At 34.5% G+C, this 22075-nt stretch overlaps 1 protein-coding gene across 2 annotated transcripts in view; it reads left to right on the forward strand.

Annotated features, from left to right (window-relative positions):
• Positions 1-19443, forward strand: part of COG6 (component of oligomeric golgi complex 6) — an 81514-nt gene extending 62071 nt beyond the window's left edge. The window contains exons 16-19 of one of the 2 annotated variants that reach the window (XM_046664475.1): positions 105-212; positions 3331-3384; positions 6231-6310; positions 17887-19443. In XM_046664475.1, the coding sequence (XP_046520431.1) occupies positions 105-212; positions 3331-3384; positions 6231-6310; positions 17887-18034 (390 nt within the window). In that variant the 3' untranslated portion in view covers positions 18035-19443. The remainder of the gene's footprint in view (positions 1-104; positions 213-3330; positions 3385-6230; positions 6311-17886) is intronic. The other variant, XM_046664476.1, reaches the window with a different exon arrangement.
• The last annotated feature ends 2632 nt before the right edge of the window (positions 19444-22075 follow it).

Raw genomic sequence — 22075 nt, forward strand, 5'->3', positions numbered from 1 at the left:
CAGGGAACAAGTCCGTGATGAAGACCTAAGACTCCAGGATAGTCCACTTCTGCTGTCATCAGTCTTCTTTTAAAACATTTTCTTTCTTTTGTGTTTTATTTTAGATTGAAGCACATTTGGACACACTTATAAATGAACAAGCTTCTTATGTTTTAACTAGAACAGGCTTGAGTTATATCTATAACACTGTACAGCAACATAAACCTGAACAGGTAAGCACATGGATGTTCCTAATTAGAGAAATGCACATGTTTAGAGTTTGTCAATGAAAATAATCTATAAATGAAAATTTTGGGTGAGTTTATTCTGAGTTAAAATGTGAGGACCATGGCCCGGGGCCTTTCTTCCCAAAGGAAGAAAGGGCACCAAAGAAGTGGGGTGTACAGAGTGGTTATATACCCCCAAAGAGGAGGTTTCACATATGATTGAAATGTCGCTTTAACAATAGTCATGAGACTGCTCTGTCGGCACAGTGATTGATGGACACAGCAGGTAGTAGGTCTCCTGTCTTAGTGGACATAGCAGGGTGGTAGGTCTGTTGTCTTGAGCTGGGTGGTCACAAGTGAGCACAGCAATCAGTTCCTAGCCTAAAGAAAGTTTCTTATCCTTAAGGAAATGCCAATGTGGGGGGAAGTTGCACCTTTATCTTAAGAGCATTTGTTCTTAGCATAGGAAATGTTTAAAGTAGATATACAATGCATGCTCAACAGCCACGTCAGGCCCTTTTGGGGGAAAAAAACAAAGTCATGCTGAATTAGGTTTACACCAAATGGCTTCCTCATATACTCCAATATATCCTGTTGCTTGCCATTTCTATTTGTCAAGTTCTAGTGGTAGACTCTGGTTTGAATCTTAGCTCTGCCACTTAATAGCAATTTTTCACTGGGAAAGTAACTTATCTCTCTGTCTTATTTCCTCATCTGTAGATTGGGGGTAATAACATCTGTATCACACAGTTGTTCTGAAGATTAAGTGAGATAATACGTATATAATTCTTAGATGACTACCTGAGATATAGTAGAGTGCCCCAAAATATTAACTGTCCTTTTTACTACACATAGTTTGGGTTAAAAGTAATGAGAATATATAAAAATTAGTATTATAAAGTATATAAAGGACAGTCTTGATGTGGGCTTGGCGAACCGAGGAGTCGAAAGAAAGATTTCTTGGACTCTCAAGGTCTGGCAGTACTGCTCTTTTATTTAGAGAATAGTATGGAATACCATGGGGACAGGACCCATGGGCAGTAAGAGCTGCAGGCATGGGGACAGGACCCATGGGCAGTAAGAGCTGCTGCAAACATGGGTTGAGGGTAGGGCTAAATTTAAGGTATAGGTATGTGAGTTATCTCTTTACAAGATGCAGGAAGGAATATGTAAAAAAAAGTCATTAAAATGGTATCAGTACAGTTGGGGTCTGGTTATTGGGTGGTCCTATAACTTTTAGATAAGAATCAAACCGGATTAAGTAAATGGCTGAAGCCACCACCTTAAATATTATCTTCAGCTAAAGACAAAGGAGGATGTTGGTGGTGGGGGTGTCAGTTACATGAGGTTACCGGACAGTAAACAACTTAAGTCCTCGCCTTCCCCATTAAGAGTTTCTAGAGATAAGGTCATCCCCCCTTCCTCCTGGTGCAGAGAGAGAGAGACACCCCCACAGATGGAGACTTCCTTCACAAATGCAAATATCTCTCATCAAAGGGCAAGCAAATTCCACTCCTCAGAGCCTCCTTCCCATCTGCAGTTTTTGAAAGTAACCAGCCTAAAATAATCCACATCAGTCTTACTGGTAAATTTTTCAGAGTCCTGTATCACTATCAGTTAATTGAATGCATAGATTACTGTATAAATAGCACTCGTTCCCTTTTTAATTTAGTAAATCGTGGTCTATTACTTTGGAAAGGTAAATATTTCTGGGGCCAGCACTTGATCTTAAGTTTTAGTGCTCCAGTAGAAATAGATAATGGAGTGGTGGGAAACTTAGAAAACTATGTAAGCATCTTTCTTTAAAAAGCAAAGAACTCTGTTAAATGACTTTAACATGAGGAGTATTTTATAGCCCAGGAACTCTTAAGTGAAGCTTTCAAAAATCACAAGTTCTGGGGTCTGGCCCCGTAGCTGAGTAGTTAAAGTTCTGTGTGCTCCACTTCAGTGGCCTGGGTTCATGGGTTCAGATTCCAGGCACAGACGTACTGTACTCACCAGCTAGGCTGTGGTGGTGTCCCACATACAGAAAAAATAGAGGAAGATTGGCAAAGATGTTAGCTCAGGCCTGGGCTCATCTTCCTCAAGTGAAAAAAGAGAAGGATTGACAGTGGATGTTAGCTCAGGGCAAATCTTCCTCAGAATAAATAAATAAATAGATGGATAGATAGATAGATAAATCACAAGTTCTGACTTAAAGTAGTAAGCAAATTTCTACCAGTAGAAACCAATTCTGCTGCCCTTCTTATACTATCAAAAATTGTCAGAGTAAAACTCATAAAGCCTTTCACTGCCATTTTCTAAATGCTTCATTGCTTTTCTTTCTTGCTTATGAGTACTTCTGAAGTATCCTGGCATTTCCATCATTAATAAACGTATGTGCTTATCACTCCCCCCAACAAATACTATTGAGTGCCTTCATGCTTGTGTAGGGGAGGAAGACATTTCCTCTACCGTCTCTGGGTTCTTCTGGCCGGAGAACGAATTAAATTCACATGGGACAGAATAACAGGAGAAAATTAAACAAAGCTTTATAACATGTATACATGGGAGAGGCTCAGGCAAACTGAGCAACTGGCCAAAATAGCTGAAGCCACCACCTTAAATATCATCTTCAGCAAAGGAGGATGTTGGGGGTGGAGGGGGAGTTGATCATGGGAGATTACCACACAAGTACAGTAAACAAATGCAGATTTAAGTCCTTGCCTTTGGCATTGATTAAGAGTTTCTAGAGATAAGGTCATCTGCCCCAATTCTTCCTGGTACAGAGAGGGAGACACCTTTACAGGTGGAGATTTCCTTTACAATGTAAATGTCTCTTAACAAAGGGTAAGTAACTTCTACTCCTCAGAACCTCCTTTCCTGTCTGCTGTTTATTAAAAGTAACCAGCCTAAAATAATCCTCATGCCAAAGAGACATATCTTGGGGTGGCCAATTCCCATCTCCCACACTAGTTACACAAAAGTGAGCAAATCATAGTCCCTGCTCTAATTGAGGTTGAAGAGATGACACTTGAGTTCTTTGGAAATAAGCTAAATTTCCAAATTTGGGCAATCCACTATTGGACTATATTTCATAAGTGAACTGAAACATATAGCACCTTTTTTTTGCCTTTTTTCCCAGGGCCCTTTAGCTAATTTGCCCAATCTAGATTCTGTGGCATTGAAGGCTGCAATGGTAAGTGCATAATAAAGCATTTCAGTATAGATTTCCTTATGGAACATTATTCTTAATTTTTTTGGTAATTTTGTCCTGTGTGGTAATTTATCTCTTGATATTCTGTATTTACATGGGGTCCAAGAATAATGACTGTGCATGTATTCCTTTAACTAAAGAGGTCTGACCAAGACATACATTTGTGGTAGGTAATATTCTGCCATACCATAATAGTTGCATCATTTCTGTTTAGGTTTTCTTTACTTTCAGAGTTTTACTCCTAACCTAATGGAGAAATAGGAGTGGCAGATGTGAAGAAGTTAGGCTGTTTATCATTATAGACTTCCTCCTGTCAACACTCCTTGGCTTATAGTTCTTAACTTTGTCTTGAGAGGATAACTGAAATTGGATTCCAGTCTTAAAAATAATATATTACGCTTGAGTGTGTACCTCCACTTTAATACCTTCCTTTCAAGTGAAGACCTTGCTTGCACATCCCTTTCTGTATGAGTGCAACTTTTTGTAGCATGTTTCCATGTCTTAACTATATACTTTGTATATCATGTATATCCATCAGGTGGATGACACTCATTTAACCCTCATAGGAATTACCACCTTGGAAGCTTTATAATAATACCACTAGTAGTAGTAATAATAACAATGAATAACAACAACAGCCATTAACATTTTTGAGCATGCCAAGCATTTTTCATGTATTAACTCTTTAATCCTCCTAACAACCCCGTTCAACCCAGTACTTATGCACTTAACTACTATCCTGCTTATCCTAGGTGTTTAAATACTTGTACTCACTACCACAATGTTTTCACTTTAATAAATAGTGCTCTTGGATAACTTTTTGATTCCAGGGTTTTCCTGTCCATCTTACAGAGCTAAATTTAACTGAAAATAAAAGAATAGACTGACAAGTTACCTAACAAATGCAAAGAATGCAGAGCTGACAATATTAATATTAGACAAGGTAAATTTCAAAAACTGAATAGGATAAATAAAGAACATTATGTCATGATAAAAGACAATATACATAAAAGTAACAGTCATAACTGCTATATATGAAACATAACAGTAAAAACTCTAGAAACGCAAAGATTTGGTTCTAAAACATTCAAATAAAAATAAATGAAAATGAATAAATTTTAGATTTATTAAAAAAAATAAGTTGCTTAGTTACATTCATCATACTACGTAGTAATTCCACTTCAAGGTGTTTACCCCCGCAAATGAGGACATATGTCTACACAAAGAGCAGTAACCTTAGTTAGTACTCAATAACTGTTTCCCTCCCTCTGCTTCTCCTCTCCCCCGACACATATCCAATCCATAGTAGAAACCCACAAAATATATTTAAATCTCATTACAAATTCTTGTACACTTGGTCTTAAACTTTAAAAACAGTTAAGTTGAATATTTTATATCTCTCTTAAGAAACAAAATCTTGATTGAGTTTTGTGTATGAGCCATCATTTTATATCTAACTGTTGCCTCCATTTGGATGCTTCAAAGGCACTGCAGTTCAGGATATCCAAAACTGAGCTCTTCTAACTCTTCCCCACCCGCTAATGCCAGGTTCTCTTCCAAGTGTTCTTAACTCATAAAGTGGTAAGAGCATCTATCCATCTGTTATTTCAACAATTATTAATCAAGTGTTTCCTATTTTCTAGGCATCATGCTAAGAACTGGGATGAAAATAGACATGATTTAGTAAGGGATGTGGCTATTACACAACTAAATAAATGTACAAATATACAGTTATGAATTATAACAACACTGAATTATACAGATTCAAAATCTGGGAGTCAACCCCTTCATCCTATCAATAACCAAATCTTGATGATTTTACTCTTTAATTCTCTTCAGCATCTCCTCTTCTGTCCACCTTTATTGCCCTTGCAGTCTAAGATGCTGCAATAGCTACCTATTTGGTGTCCTTGCATCTACCATTACAACCTTCCATTCCATTCTTCTTGCTGTAACCAGATTTAACTTCTTAAAATTTAAATTAGGTAATTCCCCTACTTCAGTGATTTCCTAATGCTTTTAAAATAGGAATTAAAATCCTTTGAAAAAGCATACAAGTCCTACAGTAACTTACCTCTATTAGCATTCTCTTTCTCACATTTCTCTTTCTCACCTTCATCCATGCTGTCCCCACTCCCTGAACCCCTGCTACACATGCATTTACTTAATGTCTGTTCATCTTCAAGTTCTCACTTCAGTGTCATCTCCTCAGAGATGCTTTTGCCAAACACAGAGACATAAATCTGTCCTCTTGATTTATGCTTTTATAGTACATTGGTTTTTTCTGTTATAGCATTTCACACAGTTTATAGTTACATATTTAATTACATTATTGTTTGTTTCCTGCCTCTCCCACTAGGCCATAAGCTCTATGAGGTGAGGGACTCTCCTCTTTTGCACACCATTATATTTACATTACCTAATACACCTTATAGGAGGTACTTAATAAATATTAGTTGAATGAATAGATGAATTAATAATTAACAAATACAGTAGATTTAAGACTTGAAATCTGATGACTTTACTTCTTGAAATAATAAGTATCAGAGTATTAAACTCGGAAGTTTGGTGGGGGAGACTAGGATGAATGGCTTGGATTCAGAATTTTAAAAGTATGTGTTGCTGATATTGACTACGTTGAAAAGTTTGGCACTTTTAGGGAGTTTTGGTTAGCATATTTGAGAAATAACTCATTTTGATCACAAAGAAATCATTATTTGAAATATGAGATTTTTCCTGAGATTTAACCCTTTAAAGAGATGTTATATTTGAGATGTCTATTAGCAAATATATGCACCTTATGTGTTACATTTCTCTGTTTCTTTTAGGTTCAGTTTGATCGTTATCTGTCGGCCCCAGACAACCTGTTAATGCCCCAGCTGAATTTTCTTCTAAGTGCCACAGTGAAGTAAGTATTTTTTTGGTCTCAGTTAGTTGGTTCACATATTTTTAAATACCAAGCACATTTCCTAGAAAAAAATTATTTTCAAGAATAGATTTACCATTGAAGATATAGTTCTCAACCTTTTTCTTAGTACCCCTAAGAGATCTGACCCTACCTTGTTTGTACTTATTCCTTGCATGTATCTAGCTCCAAAATCTCTATTTAGTGAATGATTTTTTAAATTGATGTGAATATAATTGGAGCTACATAGCCTTAATACCAAATTCCCTTATATTAACAAACATGTCAGACGACATTGAATATGTCATGAAAGAGCCATAACATGTTCATTGTGCAGTGTAGATGGTGTGCTGTGTAGACTATTTCGGATCTAAGCAGTTTCTATAGATACATTACAAAATTGTCCGGTATCACATATTTATCAGGAATGTGTTCCAGATAAAGAACTATATACTAAAATATTAGATTATTACAATTAGAAGAAACTGAGAGATCCTATTGTCTGACTGTCTTGATTTTAAGGAAAATATTGACAAATGTAAATTATCTATAAGTATGAAATCAGAGAACATCTATACATTTTTTTCTTTCCATTCAACCAGCTGTGTATTAGGTGCTTTCTATGTAGCAGGCACTAGGGATTAAGATTGAAAAGCCGTTTGGACTGTCTTCATGGATTATGTAGTCTGATGGGTCAGTTAGACATGTGAACAGATAATTACATTAGAAAGTGCAGTAAGGAAAACTGTGAAACTTGAAGAAAATGCTTCAAGAAAGGATGTAGTAGTGCAGAGGTGGTGACTTGTTTTCTCGTGTTCTGCAGAGTAGGCCTACAGCAATAAAGAAGGAGAAGGCAGCTTTTGGCTCAACAGGCAGAAATGATTTTAATATTTTTTTGATTCATATTTTATTATTCTAAAAGATCTCATACTGTCTACATAGCAAGAATTCCAAAGACCCGAGAGATTATAAAACAAGCTCCATTATGCCATGGCTCAAATTGTGTGTATTTCTTAAATTATTTAATTTTTTAGCCAAATACCTGCAATTTTTTTAGATTTAACCATGTTTCAGTACTTAATATTTGAATGTTAAGTTGTTTGGAACATTACTAATATAAAACATACCGTTATTCTTTTCATAATATAATGATTGAGGGGAAATTTTAATGTGTTTTAAAGCATGGCATGTAGCCCAGATGCCACAAGGGAAAAAAGGGGCAGATTTGCCTACATAACACTCTTAAGTTTTTTTTGCAGAAAAAGACAAGATAAACTAAGTTAAAACATGAAAAATAATTTGGAAAAATATTTTAAAATTATGAAACAGCCAAATTATTCTTAATGTATTATCCTTAATATAGAACGAGATTCCACAAAACAGTACAAAACAGTAGAAAAACACACACTGTTGTGTTTGGACAATTCACGGAAGAAATGCAAATAGCAAATGAATTATGAGAAGATAATAATTGTCCAAAAATGCAAATTAAAACAGCAATGAGAATTCTGCCTATCAGATTACTGACAATAAAAAGTTTGTTATTATATGCTAACGGAAAAGGTCTGGGAAAATGGGTATTTTCATACTCTGGGTGACAGTATAAATGAGTACAGTCTTTTTAGAGGACAATTTGGCAGCATTTATAAAAATTTTAAAAATAAATGTCCTTTGGTTTAGAGATATCTCTTAATAGGTTTTTCCCCTTTCTTAGTAAAAGTTAAAATCTTAGTAAGAGTTAAAAAATAAAGTTGTTGAAATAGCTGCGGCATTAAGCACTTTCTAAGGATCTATCTGAATTCTTTATTTCTGAGGACTTCTCAGATTTTCTAAAGCTTATATGATATTCAGAACACGTTTGTCTTCTGTTACTGAAAAAATATTTTAGCTTTCCATTTATTTTTATTGTTTTAACAGTTTAACAATTAATAGTTAAACAGTATTAACAATTAACAGTGTTAACAATTAATACTGTTAAACAATTGTTTAACAGTAATGTAAATTTTGTTATTTTATTAACAAAGTCAAATGAGCCTAGTTTTTGGTAATTATTTAAAAATCTGAACTTTTATTTAGTATTTTGGTTTTATAGTATGTACCTAACGCCCTGTTATAAATTCTTACTAATTATAATGACATTTAAAAATTGAGATATGCACATGGTTTATATAAATAATAAAAGTGCAACTAAGAATTAGAAATTGGTTAGTACCTATTTACTCCTTTTTCCTTCAGAAAATTTCTAAAATATTATTTTCAAAGTATTCTAAAATTAAATATAACCTGTGAATGTTTTTTCAGTTTTTTAAGAAGAAAAGAAATTATGGTATCAGTTTGGCTACTTATTTTAAAAATCAGCTTGCTTGAAAATATAGAGTATTTTACATATCTAAGATTCAACATTAAAGCAGATTTTATAACTGTGCTTTTTACCCCCTTTTTTTTGATTGATGACATTTCCCTATTTTCAAATATAATTTTTGTCCTTATTTCTCCTACTGTGTAGGCGTGGTATATATTTGATCTTATTTTTATAAAGCATTTGAAATAATAGGAGTTAACTTTTATTCAGTTAAATTTTAAATGTTTTCAAAATGGCAATTCACTTTTAAGCAAAATTAATTTAATACTGTTGTCCCCAATTTCTTTCTTTCATATTTTATTTAAATATCACTGGTTTCTTTGAAATAGATCTTTGAAACGAAAAACATTCTTTTTTCATCCTGTCTCACTTGGTTTTGTTAGTTCTGTCTCCTGAAGTTTGCCTGTCTCTATGGTTGCAGGACCTTTGGGACACCAACCACTCTGTCTCCCTTCTTCTTGTCCTATAGTTTGACTGCCTTCTTCCTTCCTTCCTTCCTTCCTTCCTTCCTTGCGGTGAATTAGAAGAATGGTGTTCTTTTTTCAATGCCAAACTCCTGGATTCATCTTTTAATGGTATAAAAATGGCCATTGGACTACAAAAACCTCAATTATGCATACATAAAATGTTCTCAGTGTCTTTTCTTATTGAATAAGAATTATTTCTGTGAGTAATTTAGGAAATAAAGGGACTATAGATGCTTCCTAATGTGAGCATATAGGAAAGTGGGTAAAATTTAAGAATTCTTTTATTCAAGAATCTTCTTTTATTATATATACTAGAAATAAAGCATATGCCTTGCAAAGGAACTGTTTTCTTTATGTTTAAGAGGTAAATGGAATAATTTTCTTTTCTTTACCTCTTTTAAGCCACTTGTATTAACTATCAGGAATACCTGTATAAACAAAAATAAAGCAGGTATGGGGGGAAAAAACCTACCAGGGCAAGAACAACTACTGGAAACTATTGAGCTGAAAAATAAGTGGAGCTTGTACAATGCTTTAGAGACCTCTGAACAAAGTCCAGGCCTTAAAAGGGTTAATCGAGCCCTATGGTAAAAGCAGCTTTAGACTCACACTGAAAATAAAGCTTAAAAACAAACCTCTAAAGGATCACACTGATCTTTAACTAAATTAACTGCCTTCCAGAGCAAAACTTACCATCTTAAGGATGACAACAAATACAGACAACCAACAATGTAGCATTTATAAAGCTGAGCATGCAATAAAAAATTACTTAGGTGAAGTAGTAGGAGAATCTGAACCACAACTGGAACACAATCTGTCAATAGAAACAGACTCACCAATGCCAGAGTTTACATAATTAGCAGATAAGGTCTTTAAACAGCTATTTAAAATGTGTTCAAGGACTCAAAGGAAAACATTATTATATTGAGAGAAAAAAAGAATTTTACAAAATGGGAATGCTAGAGCTGAAAAATACAATAAAGTGAAAAAGTCACTGGATGGGCTAAACTGCCAATTGGATGCTCTAGAGGGAAAGATGAGTCAACTTGAAGACAGGACAATAGACCATCCAAACTGCAGCACAGATGGAAAAAAATTAAAGGCTGGAAAAAAGATGAAAAGAGTCTTAATGAGTTGTGAGGTAATATTAAGCGGTCTAATGTAGGTAGAACCTGGAGTGACATAGTGAGATTGGGGCAGAAAAAATTTGAAGAAGTAGAGAAGAATTTTTTCCAACTGTGATGGAAAATATGAACACACAGACCTAAGAAGCTAAATAACTCCAACAGGGACAAGGCACACCATAATCAGATTATAGGAAACTAATGATAAAGATAAAAAATCTTAAAAGCAGCCAGAGGGGGAAAAAAGACGTATTGTTTGCAGGGAACAATGGTGAGTATGCTTCTGACTTCTTGTTAGAAATAGTGCAAACCAGAAGACAGTAGAATATCATCTTTAAAAAGCTGAATGATAATTAAACAATGTCAACTTTGATTATATACTCGTCAAAAGAATCTTTCAAACAAAGTGAAATAAATACATTTTGAGATAAACAAAAGTAGAGAGGATTTATCACCTGAATACTGCATTGCAAGAAATGATGAAGGAAGTTCTTCAGGCTGGAAGAAAGTGATACCAGAAAAAAACTCAGATCTACACAGAGGAATGATGAATGCAGGAAATGCTAAATATAAAAGCTGACCATTTAAAACAAAAGTGCTAACAGTGATTTGTAAAATTTGTAACACATAGAAATAAAGTTATGATAACAAAAGCACAAAAAATGGAGTGAGAGGGAAGTAGAAATATACTGTTGTGATTTTGTAAGGTTATTAATTTATCCATGAAGTGTATAATATTGTTTGAAATCAGATTATAAATCTTACAACCAGTACTGAAACAGAAATCATTTAACATGCCAATAGATAAAAAATAAAATGGTGAAACAACAAATATATCAAAAGAAGGTAGAAAAAGAGGAAAAAAGAACAGAGGGGACAAATATAAGACAAATAGCAGGATAATAGACCTATAAATACAGCCTTATAGGTAACTATATTAAATGTGAAAAGATTGTATACTCTAATTAAAGGGCAGAGCTGGTTAGATTGGATGAAAAAGCCCAGCCCAGCCATCTTGCTGTCTATAGGAAATCTGCTTTAAATATAAAACACAAATAGTTTAAAAGTAAAAGGATGGTAAAAGATATAGCATGCAAATACTAATCATAATAAAGCTGAAGTAGCTATATTAATATCAGAAAACTTAGACAGCAGGACAGATAACACCAAAGATAAAGAGGGACATTTCACAGTAATGATAGGATCAATTCATGAAGAAGATATAATAAGAAATACGTGCATCAGATCAGAGCTTCAAAAAACATGAAGTATAAGCTCATAGCATTGAGGAGGAATAGATACATTGACAATTATATTTAGGTATTTCAACATTCCTCTCTCAGTAATTGATAGAAAAAGTAGATGATAGCTAGTATGGTGTAAAAGAACTGAACATGCCACTAATTAGCTCAACCAAATAGAAAGATCGAGTACTACACACAGCTACAGAAAATAACATTCTTTTTAAATGCGCATAAAACATTCACCAAGCTAATGTAAAACGGAGCAAAAAGGAAATAAGAAAGCCACTAGTGAATATTCCCATCTATGAACATGGTATTCCTATTTATTCAGATCTTCTTTTAGAATTTCCAGTAAAGATATATAGTTTCTTCATATAATTTTCTATGTATTATTGCCTTTATTCTTAGGAAACGGTTCTATGGCTATTATGAGAAGATCTTTTATTTTCCATTACATGTTCTAATTAGATAATTGCTGGTATTTAGGAAAGGTACTAAATTTTGTATGTTAATTTTGAATCTGGCCAAGCTACAAAACTCATTTTAGTTCTATTAGTTTATCAGTTGTTTGCTTTATTTTGTTTTTGGTACAGACATTTAAAATTAATGTGTTATTAATTCTTTTCAGTATTTATGACTAATCTCATTATATTGGCTAGGAGCTCCAAAGTAAATAGTAGATGTAATAGTGAGTGTGAATATCTTATTTTGAACTTTAATGAGAATATTTCTAATGTTTGATCATCAAGTGTGTTGTTTGCTATAGATTTTCAGTGTTCCAACGTGGTTACATGGTATTTTCTTCTAACTGATTACATCATGTAGTAATCTGTAAATTCAATATAACGTCAATCAAAATTCCCATGGAACCATTTTATTAAATATTTATCTAGAAAGAAGTATGTGAGAGGAGACTCTGGTCACTTTTGACCATCTCCGCAGTTACCCTCCACATCTCCACAGTCCAAGCTACTGTCATCTGTGCCTGGATTATCACTTTAGCCTTTGAAATGTTCTGTTTTCACCCTTGCCCCCTCCACCACCGCCACAGCAGCCCCTATATCTAATCTGAGCACCTCAGCCAGAGTGATCCTTCAGTGGATTACTTCACTTCATCTTTCCAGTGGAAGTGGAAAATAGGATCTCCATTTTACAGAAGAGGACATTGCTTAGAAAGGTCCAATAAATGAACCAACTCAAACAATTAGTAAGAAGCAGAGCCAGCATTCATTTGAATCTGGTATTTCTGCTGCCAGATCCTGTTTTCTTTGACACTAGCCTGAAGTGTATTTTTATTAACTCTTTCTATGTTGAGATTTTATTATTCTTCTTAAAGGAAGCTCAAAAATGTTAGGCATATGTGATAGATAACACTTAATGTGAGATATGTGGCTTTAGTCTCATGGAAAATATACTTTAATTTTACTGTGAGTGACAGAAAGCCGACCCAGGATGAAACATTGACTTGACCCATTGTGACATCTTTGATGTTTATATTGTGATATACAGTCTTTAATGTGCATTCTTTCAACAGTCTATTATTCATAAGTATGTTATCTTTTCTCTTACTTTTTCAGGCTCATGCTGTTAATATTTCTTTTCTCCTGTGGCACATTTGATTACACTCTTAACTGTGGTGCTGTAATAAAGCTCAATTTTAGTGATCACAGAACCTGAATGTTGAAATAAGCTATTTTTAGAAATGCTGGGTTTATGATAATGATGAAAGTTGTATCATGTTGTTATGGCAACAAAATCCTAAAGTACTGATTAATGACAGGCTCACTGATTCTGGAAGTAAGCAGTTCATTTCTTCTCACAGCTCAGTGCTTTAAATAAGTAAAGTACACTTAATTTCAGTGAACGTATTTTAAAATGAAAATGATATCTCTGTTTAGCTATATGTTAATCTTTATTAGTATTTTTGAAATTTATAATACTAGATTTTTATAGCATTGTTACGTTTATAACTGGATAAATTGAATTTCCTAATGTATGATATTGTGATGCATAAGTAACTGAAAAATGTTCCCCTTCTGTAAAATCGTGTAACAAGCTCTTCTCCTCCTTCAATTTTTTTTCTTTTTCCTAGTAGTAAATTAACCACGTGATTATTTTCTTTGCTATATGATACACTGATACAGTACACTACTTTCTAAATGTAAGACAGACTTTCCAAGACTTGCAGAATAAGGCAGATGGGGTCTGGGAGAACAGCATGTCCTTTCAGTTTCATACTGAAGCGTTATTAACATGCCCATCAGAAATTACTTACTTATTTAGGGGGACGTACCATTGTTTGATTGTCTGTTTGCTATTGATGACAGGTCCCACGGTTTTTCATGTCCTGTGGTTTTTCTTGCTGCATGGGACATTAACCCATTTTGTATCTAACCTATTTTATTCTAACCTTCCTATCCAAATGCCTATAAATGACTAGTTCCTCAACATGTTCTGTGAACCAACTTTACCATCTTAGTAGTTTACTCATTAATGAGTTATTAAATTTTTGACATTCTTTCATTCTTTTCTGTATGAGTCATGTTTTTAATTTTTGAAAGTTATCCTTGCACTGGGAGGATTATTAAACTGTCCAAAGGCCAATAGGGCACCACTTAACAAATTACTACCTATGAGAATTTCATGGTCATAAAGAGACCAAGAAAGTTAATGCTCTAACTCTATAGATCATAGCTTACATTCAAATAAAAGTTTTTCCCTTTCAACTCGCCTTTTTGCATATCCTTTGGTCATGTGAAAAGCAGGACTTAATCTTGAGAGTTTTAACATACAGAAACAGTTCTAAAAGTACTCTCCATCCGTCAGCTATGTGCTCGACTGTAATTGATCAAATACAGCATGTAAGTACAATCTGAGGTGGATGCCCATGCTAGAACCAGTGCTCAGCACACACTTCTAAAAAAATACTGCTTTTCTTTACTTGTCCACAAGGTGATGAGTGGATAAGGATTTCCAAGTTTTCAGAAGTACATGACTGGATGGAGATGATTTGTTAGTCATTGTGTGTTTAGTTAGAGAACACCTGAAACTTTTCCACTTCAAACATTGACTGTCACTATAATGATTCATCATTATTTGAGACTGTGTATTTCATACATGATATTAGTGAATAATTTGGGCAAAGCCACCAAGCAGGCAGGCAGACAGATAGAGCTACAGATACATGCATATACTTTTTAAGATAAAGGATGAACATACATAGGAATTAACACTATAAATTTGAAAAAAGGGGTAGTAAAATGGCAAGAAAATAAAGCTGTTTTAGCACTTCAAAAACACCAGCCATTTATATACAAATAACTGATATGCTTATTATAAATAATTATTTAGGGATCCCAACTCCCCAAAATAATGTTGGTGTGTTTTTGTGCGTGTATACATGTATGGACATGTGTGTATTTATGTGTGTGAATAGAAAGGCACACAGATGTTTTTAACAGCAGTTCATTAAAATTCTCTCAATGGAATGGTATAATTTACAGTCTGAAAGTACTATAAACATTATGAGTTCAATATTTTGTTTTACAACAGTAAAAAGGTTAAATTGGAAACGTTAGACTAGAAAGGTTAAATTACTTGTTCAAGGCAACAATTAGTGGCAAAGCTTCAGCTTGAGTCAAGGTCTCCTGACAGTAGTGTCTTCCACTATACCGTTTATCTCAATCATGTGTAATTCATTAGAAAAAAATTAATGAACATGAGTGTGTGGACTTAGACCTGGCTTTGGTAGGGACAAATGAACTCTTAGATTTGTCCAGAAATGCAGAATCACTGTCAGGCACAGTTCTTGCTCTTGACAGTTTGACTTTGACTCAGATTCCCTTTGGAGAATCTCCGTTTCTATTGTGTTTCTGCCTTCTTGGCTTAGCAGCTAACTGACAGGCAGGAGGAACAGTTCTTTCCCCTTCCCTTTTTTCTTCCTACTACGTGAAAGACCTTTTTCTCCACGAGCTTTGGTATCTCTCATCTTGTTCAGCACAGCCATGTTTATTTTTTAATTCCTTCCTTAGCTCAGTGGCTTCTTAAACTGAGGAGCAGAATGAGGAAGCCCTCTGCCTTGAAACGCCAACTTTATTCTGGTCTCTCCACTGCAAATTTATAATGATTTGTCAGCTGCATTGTGAGTTACAGATATTTTTAAGCTGGTTTAGCTTGTAAATAGAAATGTGCCCTGAGTTACAACTAGACTTTAGTAAATTTAAAATTTCATTATTTGAACTTGAAAATAAAATTTAAAATTCATTACTTCAGAATTTTCAATACATTCTACATTTACTAGTTACTCTGGATTTTTAAAATTATATTTAATATTCATTACTTTACTTTAGCATAATTTTAAACTTCTAGTGAGAAGGAATAGCCTTGTTTCTTTGTATTCCTTTCATAGTATAAATATATATACTATGTTCAGATTGAGTGAAGTGTGAGTAATGGATGCTTTATACACCCCCCAAAAATCTGTCTTATTGCTTTGAGTAAAGAGCTTAAAATGCTATATCTAAAATCCATTATTTGACTTGTTGCAAAATGAGTATCAGAGATACATTATATTTAACAAATTTTTAAAATAGCAGTTTATAGTATTTTTCAGCTATTTCATTGATGGAAGATAATTTTTGCATGATTTTGATGCACTCATTGTTAACCTCAATTATAGGAATGATCACCAATTGGTAAATCAAAAATATCTCGAAGCCTCATCTGGTTAAGTAGATTTCAGACTGGTTTCTACCATCCTCCCTTGCAATGAGAAGGTGGTACAGCCAGTAGCATTACTCCAGTCTGCTCAGAATTTCCTCAGCGTATCTTCCTTCTACCCACTCTCATTTTGGAAGCTTTAGCAAATTTTGGAAAATGTCAAGTTGCTTCAATTCACCAGGAGTTTGAGATCCTGTCAGAATAGGATGCCGATGACTCAAGATCATAAGTGGACTTCCCTCATTCCACCCAACTAGTTTTGGGTTTTTTTAGAGGACAGATACACATATTTCCATAGTCTTACAAAGGTGTTATTTTGGTCATGGATGTTCCAAAAATGGGATAATTCTTTCTACCTCTGAAGATCAAGAAAGATTTCATGGATGAGGGAGCACATTTTTGCTGAGGATTAAGGGCTTTTAAAGGTTAGTGGGAGAAAGATATTCTAGGCAAGTGGAGGAACGTGATACAAGGAATTGACGTCAGCAAGAGCAGGGCAGAGAGAACAGTCAGGAGTTGCACCGGACTGTAGAATTAGCGTAGTGATAGAGAAGGTATTATAAAGGATTTTGAATGATAGGGTAAGGAATTTTGACTTCTCTGAAATCAGAAGAAACCATGAAAGCTTTTGAAGGAAGGCCCTGGGTAAGGGGGAGACATGATAAAAGGTATGCTTTAGAAAAGTTAATCTTACCGCAGTGCTTATGTTAGATTGGACGTGGAAGAGACTGAAAGGGAAAAACCAGATAGGAGTTTTTTTGTATACTCCAGGCAAGAGTTTATTAGGGTCGGAACGAGGTGATGGAACATGGTTATGCCATTGACAGAAGTTGGAAACATAAGAAGAAAAGAAGGTTTGAGAGTAAAGCTTGAACGACACATTTTTAATTTAGTTGTAAAAATTAGAAAAAAATATTGTTTTCATCCCTACATATAGTGATACGTAAATAGAACTAGCTAGGGATGACAAGAAGTAAATGTCATGGAAAGATGGAGAGAGTTGATGCAGGTTTATTGAACTCAGTGCTGTTTTTTCTGGCCAGATATTTTTTTAAACATTTTCTTCAGTTGATTTAAAACTTTCTATTACTATTTTATGTGCTTCTGTAGAAATGCATATTTGGAAAGTGCTGTTATCTGTTGTAGGCAAGTGTCACATTATTTTAGCCTGGTGATACAAAGAGATGAGAAATCTAGGAGATGTGGTCATTAGTGTAGAAACTGTAGGTGAAAGAGCAGTTTATCAGTTATTCTGAGATTTGCAGTCTTGATAAATTTGGATAATTGTAAGCCTCTTTCTGTAATGTGTTAGCAGTCGTGTTTGCAAAATCAGTACATTGATGGTAGGTCACGTTTCTCTTTCTTGTTTAGTGATCCACTATATATCAGGCACTGTTCTAGCCCTAAGATATAGCAGAGAAGAAAACGTAGTCTTGCCCTCCTGCAACCTACATACTAATGGTTAAGGTTTAATATATAATAAATCTAAAAGTTTTGTCCCAAAATCAAGGTAAGTAACTTGTGTAGCTGTACAATAATGTTTAATAGTATATATGTGATAATTATGAAAATGAAATGCGTTGGTTCAAACATGAAATTTTCCTATAATTCTCAGTGTTTTATTTTCAGATTATGTGTTCACATTTTGTTTGTTTATCAATAGAGAGCAGATCATAAAGCAGTCTACAGAATTAGTCTGCAGAGCCTATGGTGAAGTGTATGCAGCTGTGATGAATCCAGGCAATGACTACAAAGATCCAGAGAGCATTCTCCACCGATCGCTGCAGCAAGTGCAGACACTTCTCTCCTGATTATCTTATTTGAATGTATTAGCAAAATATTGTGTCCCTAAAATCCTGAAGGTTTTCTTGGTTTTTAGTCTGTTAATCTTTAGGTTGGAATTTTATGGTTACGGTTTTCTTTGTATCATAAGATTGTGGGTCCCAGTAATTGCTTTACTTTGATCACAATAATGTGGACGTAGGTTACGTTGACCTGACTTAGTGTTGCTCTGTGTCTGCTCTCCATGTAGAGATGCTGTCTTCTCTACTAGCCACCTCTCCAGCTCTGCAGTTTCCCCTCGATTCTGGAATGTAAATGTGTGGGGAAAAAGTAGTATGAGAGTTTGGAGGATTTCATTTTTACAAGAACTAGTTCTAAATTAACCATACATAAAAAAATTTATCTAAACTTAAGAATTAGTTTGAAGATATAATCTAATAAATGTCTCTTTACCTAAGTATTCATTTGCTTTCTTACTAGTTATTAATGTGAGTAGGTATACTTAAACTGAGGAGCAGAAACATACACTCAGCAGAAAAGGGAAAAAGGGAGACAGAAATAATTTAAACAGCATGGCTTCCACTCTGTGTCCCCTGGACTGAATTCAGGGTGAAGTTCAGCGCTTCAGATGGGTTTTAGGTATATGGGCATCCTGTGCTGTGTGTAAGTCTGGTGTTTACGGGTAGATTTTTGTCATACAATGTGGACTCTAAATGCAACCAACTACAAATTGTATCTGGTGTTCAAACCAAAGAGATAACGATCTACTCTAACACTGGCAGGAAAATGCCAGGGTAGCAATTGCTGACTGACAGTGTATCTGTCCCCATGATGGCCCCTCACAAAGAATAATTTGACCTCTGACTTTAAAACTTGTGAGTAATTTGAAATCACTGTTTTTTTAAAAACAAATCTCAATGTATTTGATGTGACTTTACTTTGTTGGTTAGATTTTGAGGACAATTCTTAATAACAAAATATCTTAATTTCTGGTAAATCTATAAACAGAAGTAAATCCCTACATTATGAGAAAACTGAGGCATAAAGAAAAAAATGACTAGGTTAAAATCTTTTGAAAAGTAGTTAGTTAAAATTAATATTTATATAGCAAATAATTAGTATTTATAGAATGTGGCCTATTCATCTATCTGAAATTTATAATTGTTTATACTAATATGATTCTTTTGGAGCAAGAGTGATTATATATTGTCTCTTTTGGTATTAATCTGTATTTTTAGTCTTTTCCTTCAAAGGGTATATGCGATGTATAAAAGATAGAAAATAAAGTATAACACAAATCAAGAACTTAAATTTTATATAATTTATTTCTGCCATGAAAAAAGATTGCTACTTTACCATTAGTGAATTCCTTTGTTTTCTAGGAAAAAAGTGTATTTGGCTTTTTACCTAGTTTTCTCAAATAAAATGTTAAACTATTTCTAGAGCAGTGATCATTGCAGCGTTTTTATACATCTCACTGATGTACTTTTAGAAAATGTACTGATAGAAAAGGAAGTACAATACAGGGCCAAATTGAGATAACCAGTGAAAGGTTGATGAGCAGAATGTGGTGTCAATATGATCTTGAGAACTAAGTCAGAATAAAAGATTGTAAGTGTTAATCCATTAGCATAACGCTCGTATTTGCTGTATACTTCATAGTTTGTGTTTTGAACTGTTTTGATGTAGCATAATTATAACCTTAGATAATGCATGTCAGCCTTTCCTTCAGAGAGAAAAGGTGTTTGCCCGGCAAAAACCTTCTCTGGTTGAACTTTTGCATTTCTTCTCTATGCCTGTACTTGAACAGGTGAATGTTACCTGCGAGAAATCACACAGATGGAGCAACTGACTTTAAATTCGTGATCACAGTCTTCAAGTGGCACTCAGTATTGTTTTGTAGTTTTACTCTGTCTCTTTGTTAAACTCACCTCCCCACTTTTCAAGATGATTTTTCCTCTCTGACTCTTAGTTAACAACATTCATAATTCATTGAGAAAAAAGAGCCTGTTAGATTACTCTCCCTCATTTTCCTACCCTCAAATATTGGCCTCATCTTCTCCATCTTTCCTCCTTTTGTGTTGGAGACAGTGTCCCTCCTCCTGTGACAGATTGTTCCCTTGCTTTGTACTCTGAATTCCATTCTCTCACCTTCTCAGAGACTTCTCTCTGAGTTATCCCTTCATTTTGTTTCAACAACTTGTGCCCTCTCTATAGGATTATTCTCAACAGCATACACAATGCTCTAGTGTTGATAATATCTTTTAAAACTTCCACCTCCCAGATCCTAACACCACTATTTCTTTGCTGCTTTTTATGGTTGTTTACACGTGCTGTCTTCTACTTCTACTGCCATTCTGTCTTTACAGTAGCCCAATATGTCTTAACCTCTCACCACTACAACAAAACTAACCCTGATGAGATCTCCACAGTGTTGTATGTTGTTGAATCCAGTGGATTCTTTTCTATCCTTACTGTATTGAGCTCTCAATAGCATTCTACACACTTCTCTTTGAAATATTATCCGTCCCAGGCTTCCATGCACCACTTTCTGCTAATTTTCCTTCCATTTCACTGGCCAAACCCCTTTCAACCTTCTTCCCTGGTTCTTTTGCCTCTATGTAATTTCTAAAAGTTGGCACACTCTAGGGCTTAATCCTGAAATCTCTTTTTTCCTCCCCTTAGGAGTTGTTTAGTACCTCATCATAGCCCAGCCTTTCCAGACTACTATTAGCTCAAACGTCTTTAAATATATCCATGTAATGGAATATTCTACAGTAGTGAAAAATGAGTGATTTCTGCATATGTAATGTTGAACAAAAAATAAAAGCACAGAATAATATTGAGTCCATTTGTAGAATATTTTATAAAAGGTGAAAGAAAATTATATATTATTCATGGAGACAAATGTGGTAAAGCTATAAGGAAAATATAGGAAATGATTATCACAGAAGTCCAGATATCTCTGGGGAGGGAAACACAGGATCTGTTCAAGTCACTAAAAATGTTCTATTCTTGCTCTGGATTGTTGGTATGTGAGTGTTCATTTATTTAATTACTTAAAATTTCCATATGCATTACATAAACTTTCATTTGTATGTTTCATAAGTTAAAAAAAAGTTTAAAAACTTGCTTAACACAGGGCCTACAGTAAAATTAGACCTCAATATATTATAGCTAGTGTTTTTCATTACTCTTGTTGCTAAACACGTTTAATAAGTACCTACCAGGATCCAGGCTCTGTGAGAAGCAACTAGAATTTTAAAAGATCACTAAAATGGGCATCTGTCATTGAGGAATTCCCTGTCTTTCACAAAGATAGTCACTTGTATTATGAGTAAACATAATGCAGTTTGATAGGGTGCTTGTGTATGTAGGTAAGAGGAAAAGATGAACTAACATCATCCTTTATAACAGCCAGATGTATGTACTTGATGCTAAGAAGCTGAGAGCACAGAAAAGAAAGTTTTAAAACACAGCTGTGCATTTTTCATTCTGAGATGATCATAATTACTGGGTCCCATTAATTGGCTATTGGATTAAGATGTAAAATCCTATTATAGGATGGGGACATCAGCAAAAATGATGGATTAAGGAATCCCAAAATTCTGCCTCTCCATAAAAGCAACAATAAAACTGGCCCCAAAATACTGTCAAAATACATTTTCTCAGAATTCTGGAAACTAACTGAAAGCTCACAGCAAGTGGATTATGCTTATTATTATTATTTTTTTAAAAAAGGGTGACTCTTGGTAAGAGTCTTGGTGGTATTTTAACTTCAGGTAGCTGTATACCTTGCTCCAAAGCTCAGCAGTAGCCTTGAAAATAACATCCTACATTCCTGGTACTGGAGAGAGCAGAATGGACCTTTTTTGCAAAGATTGTCCTTATTTGACCTGTCTCATGACTGCCTGGAAAAGCTTATCTTTATCTTGCCTAACTTGGAACTTGCCCAGTGCTAAAGTCACAGCCCAGTGGGAGGGTTTAGTCATGGGGCAGGGCATTTCTCTGCTGGGACAAGCAATAGACTAAGCAAAAAGCTTGGGAAGAGATTAGAAATGAGCTATGCA

This window comes from Equus quagga, chromosome 6 (assembly GCF_021613505.1).
Source record: "Equus quagga isolate Etosha38 chromosome 6, UCLA_HA_Equagga_1.0, whole genome shotgun sequence".
NCBI classification, from domain to species: Eukaryota; Metazoa; Chordata; class Mammalia; order Perissodactyla; family Equidae; genus Equus; species Equus quagga.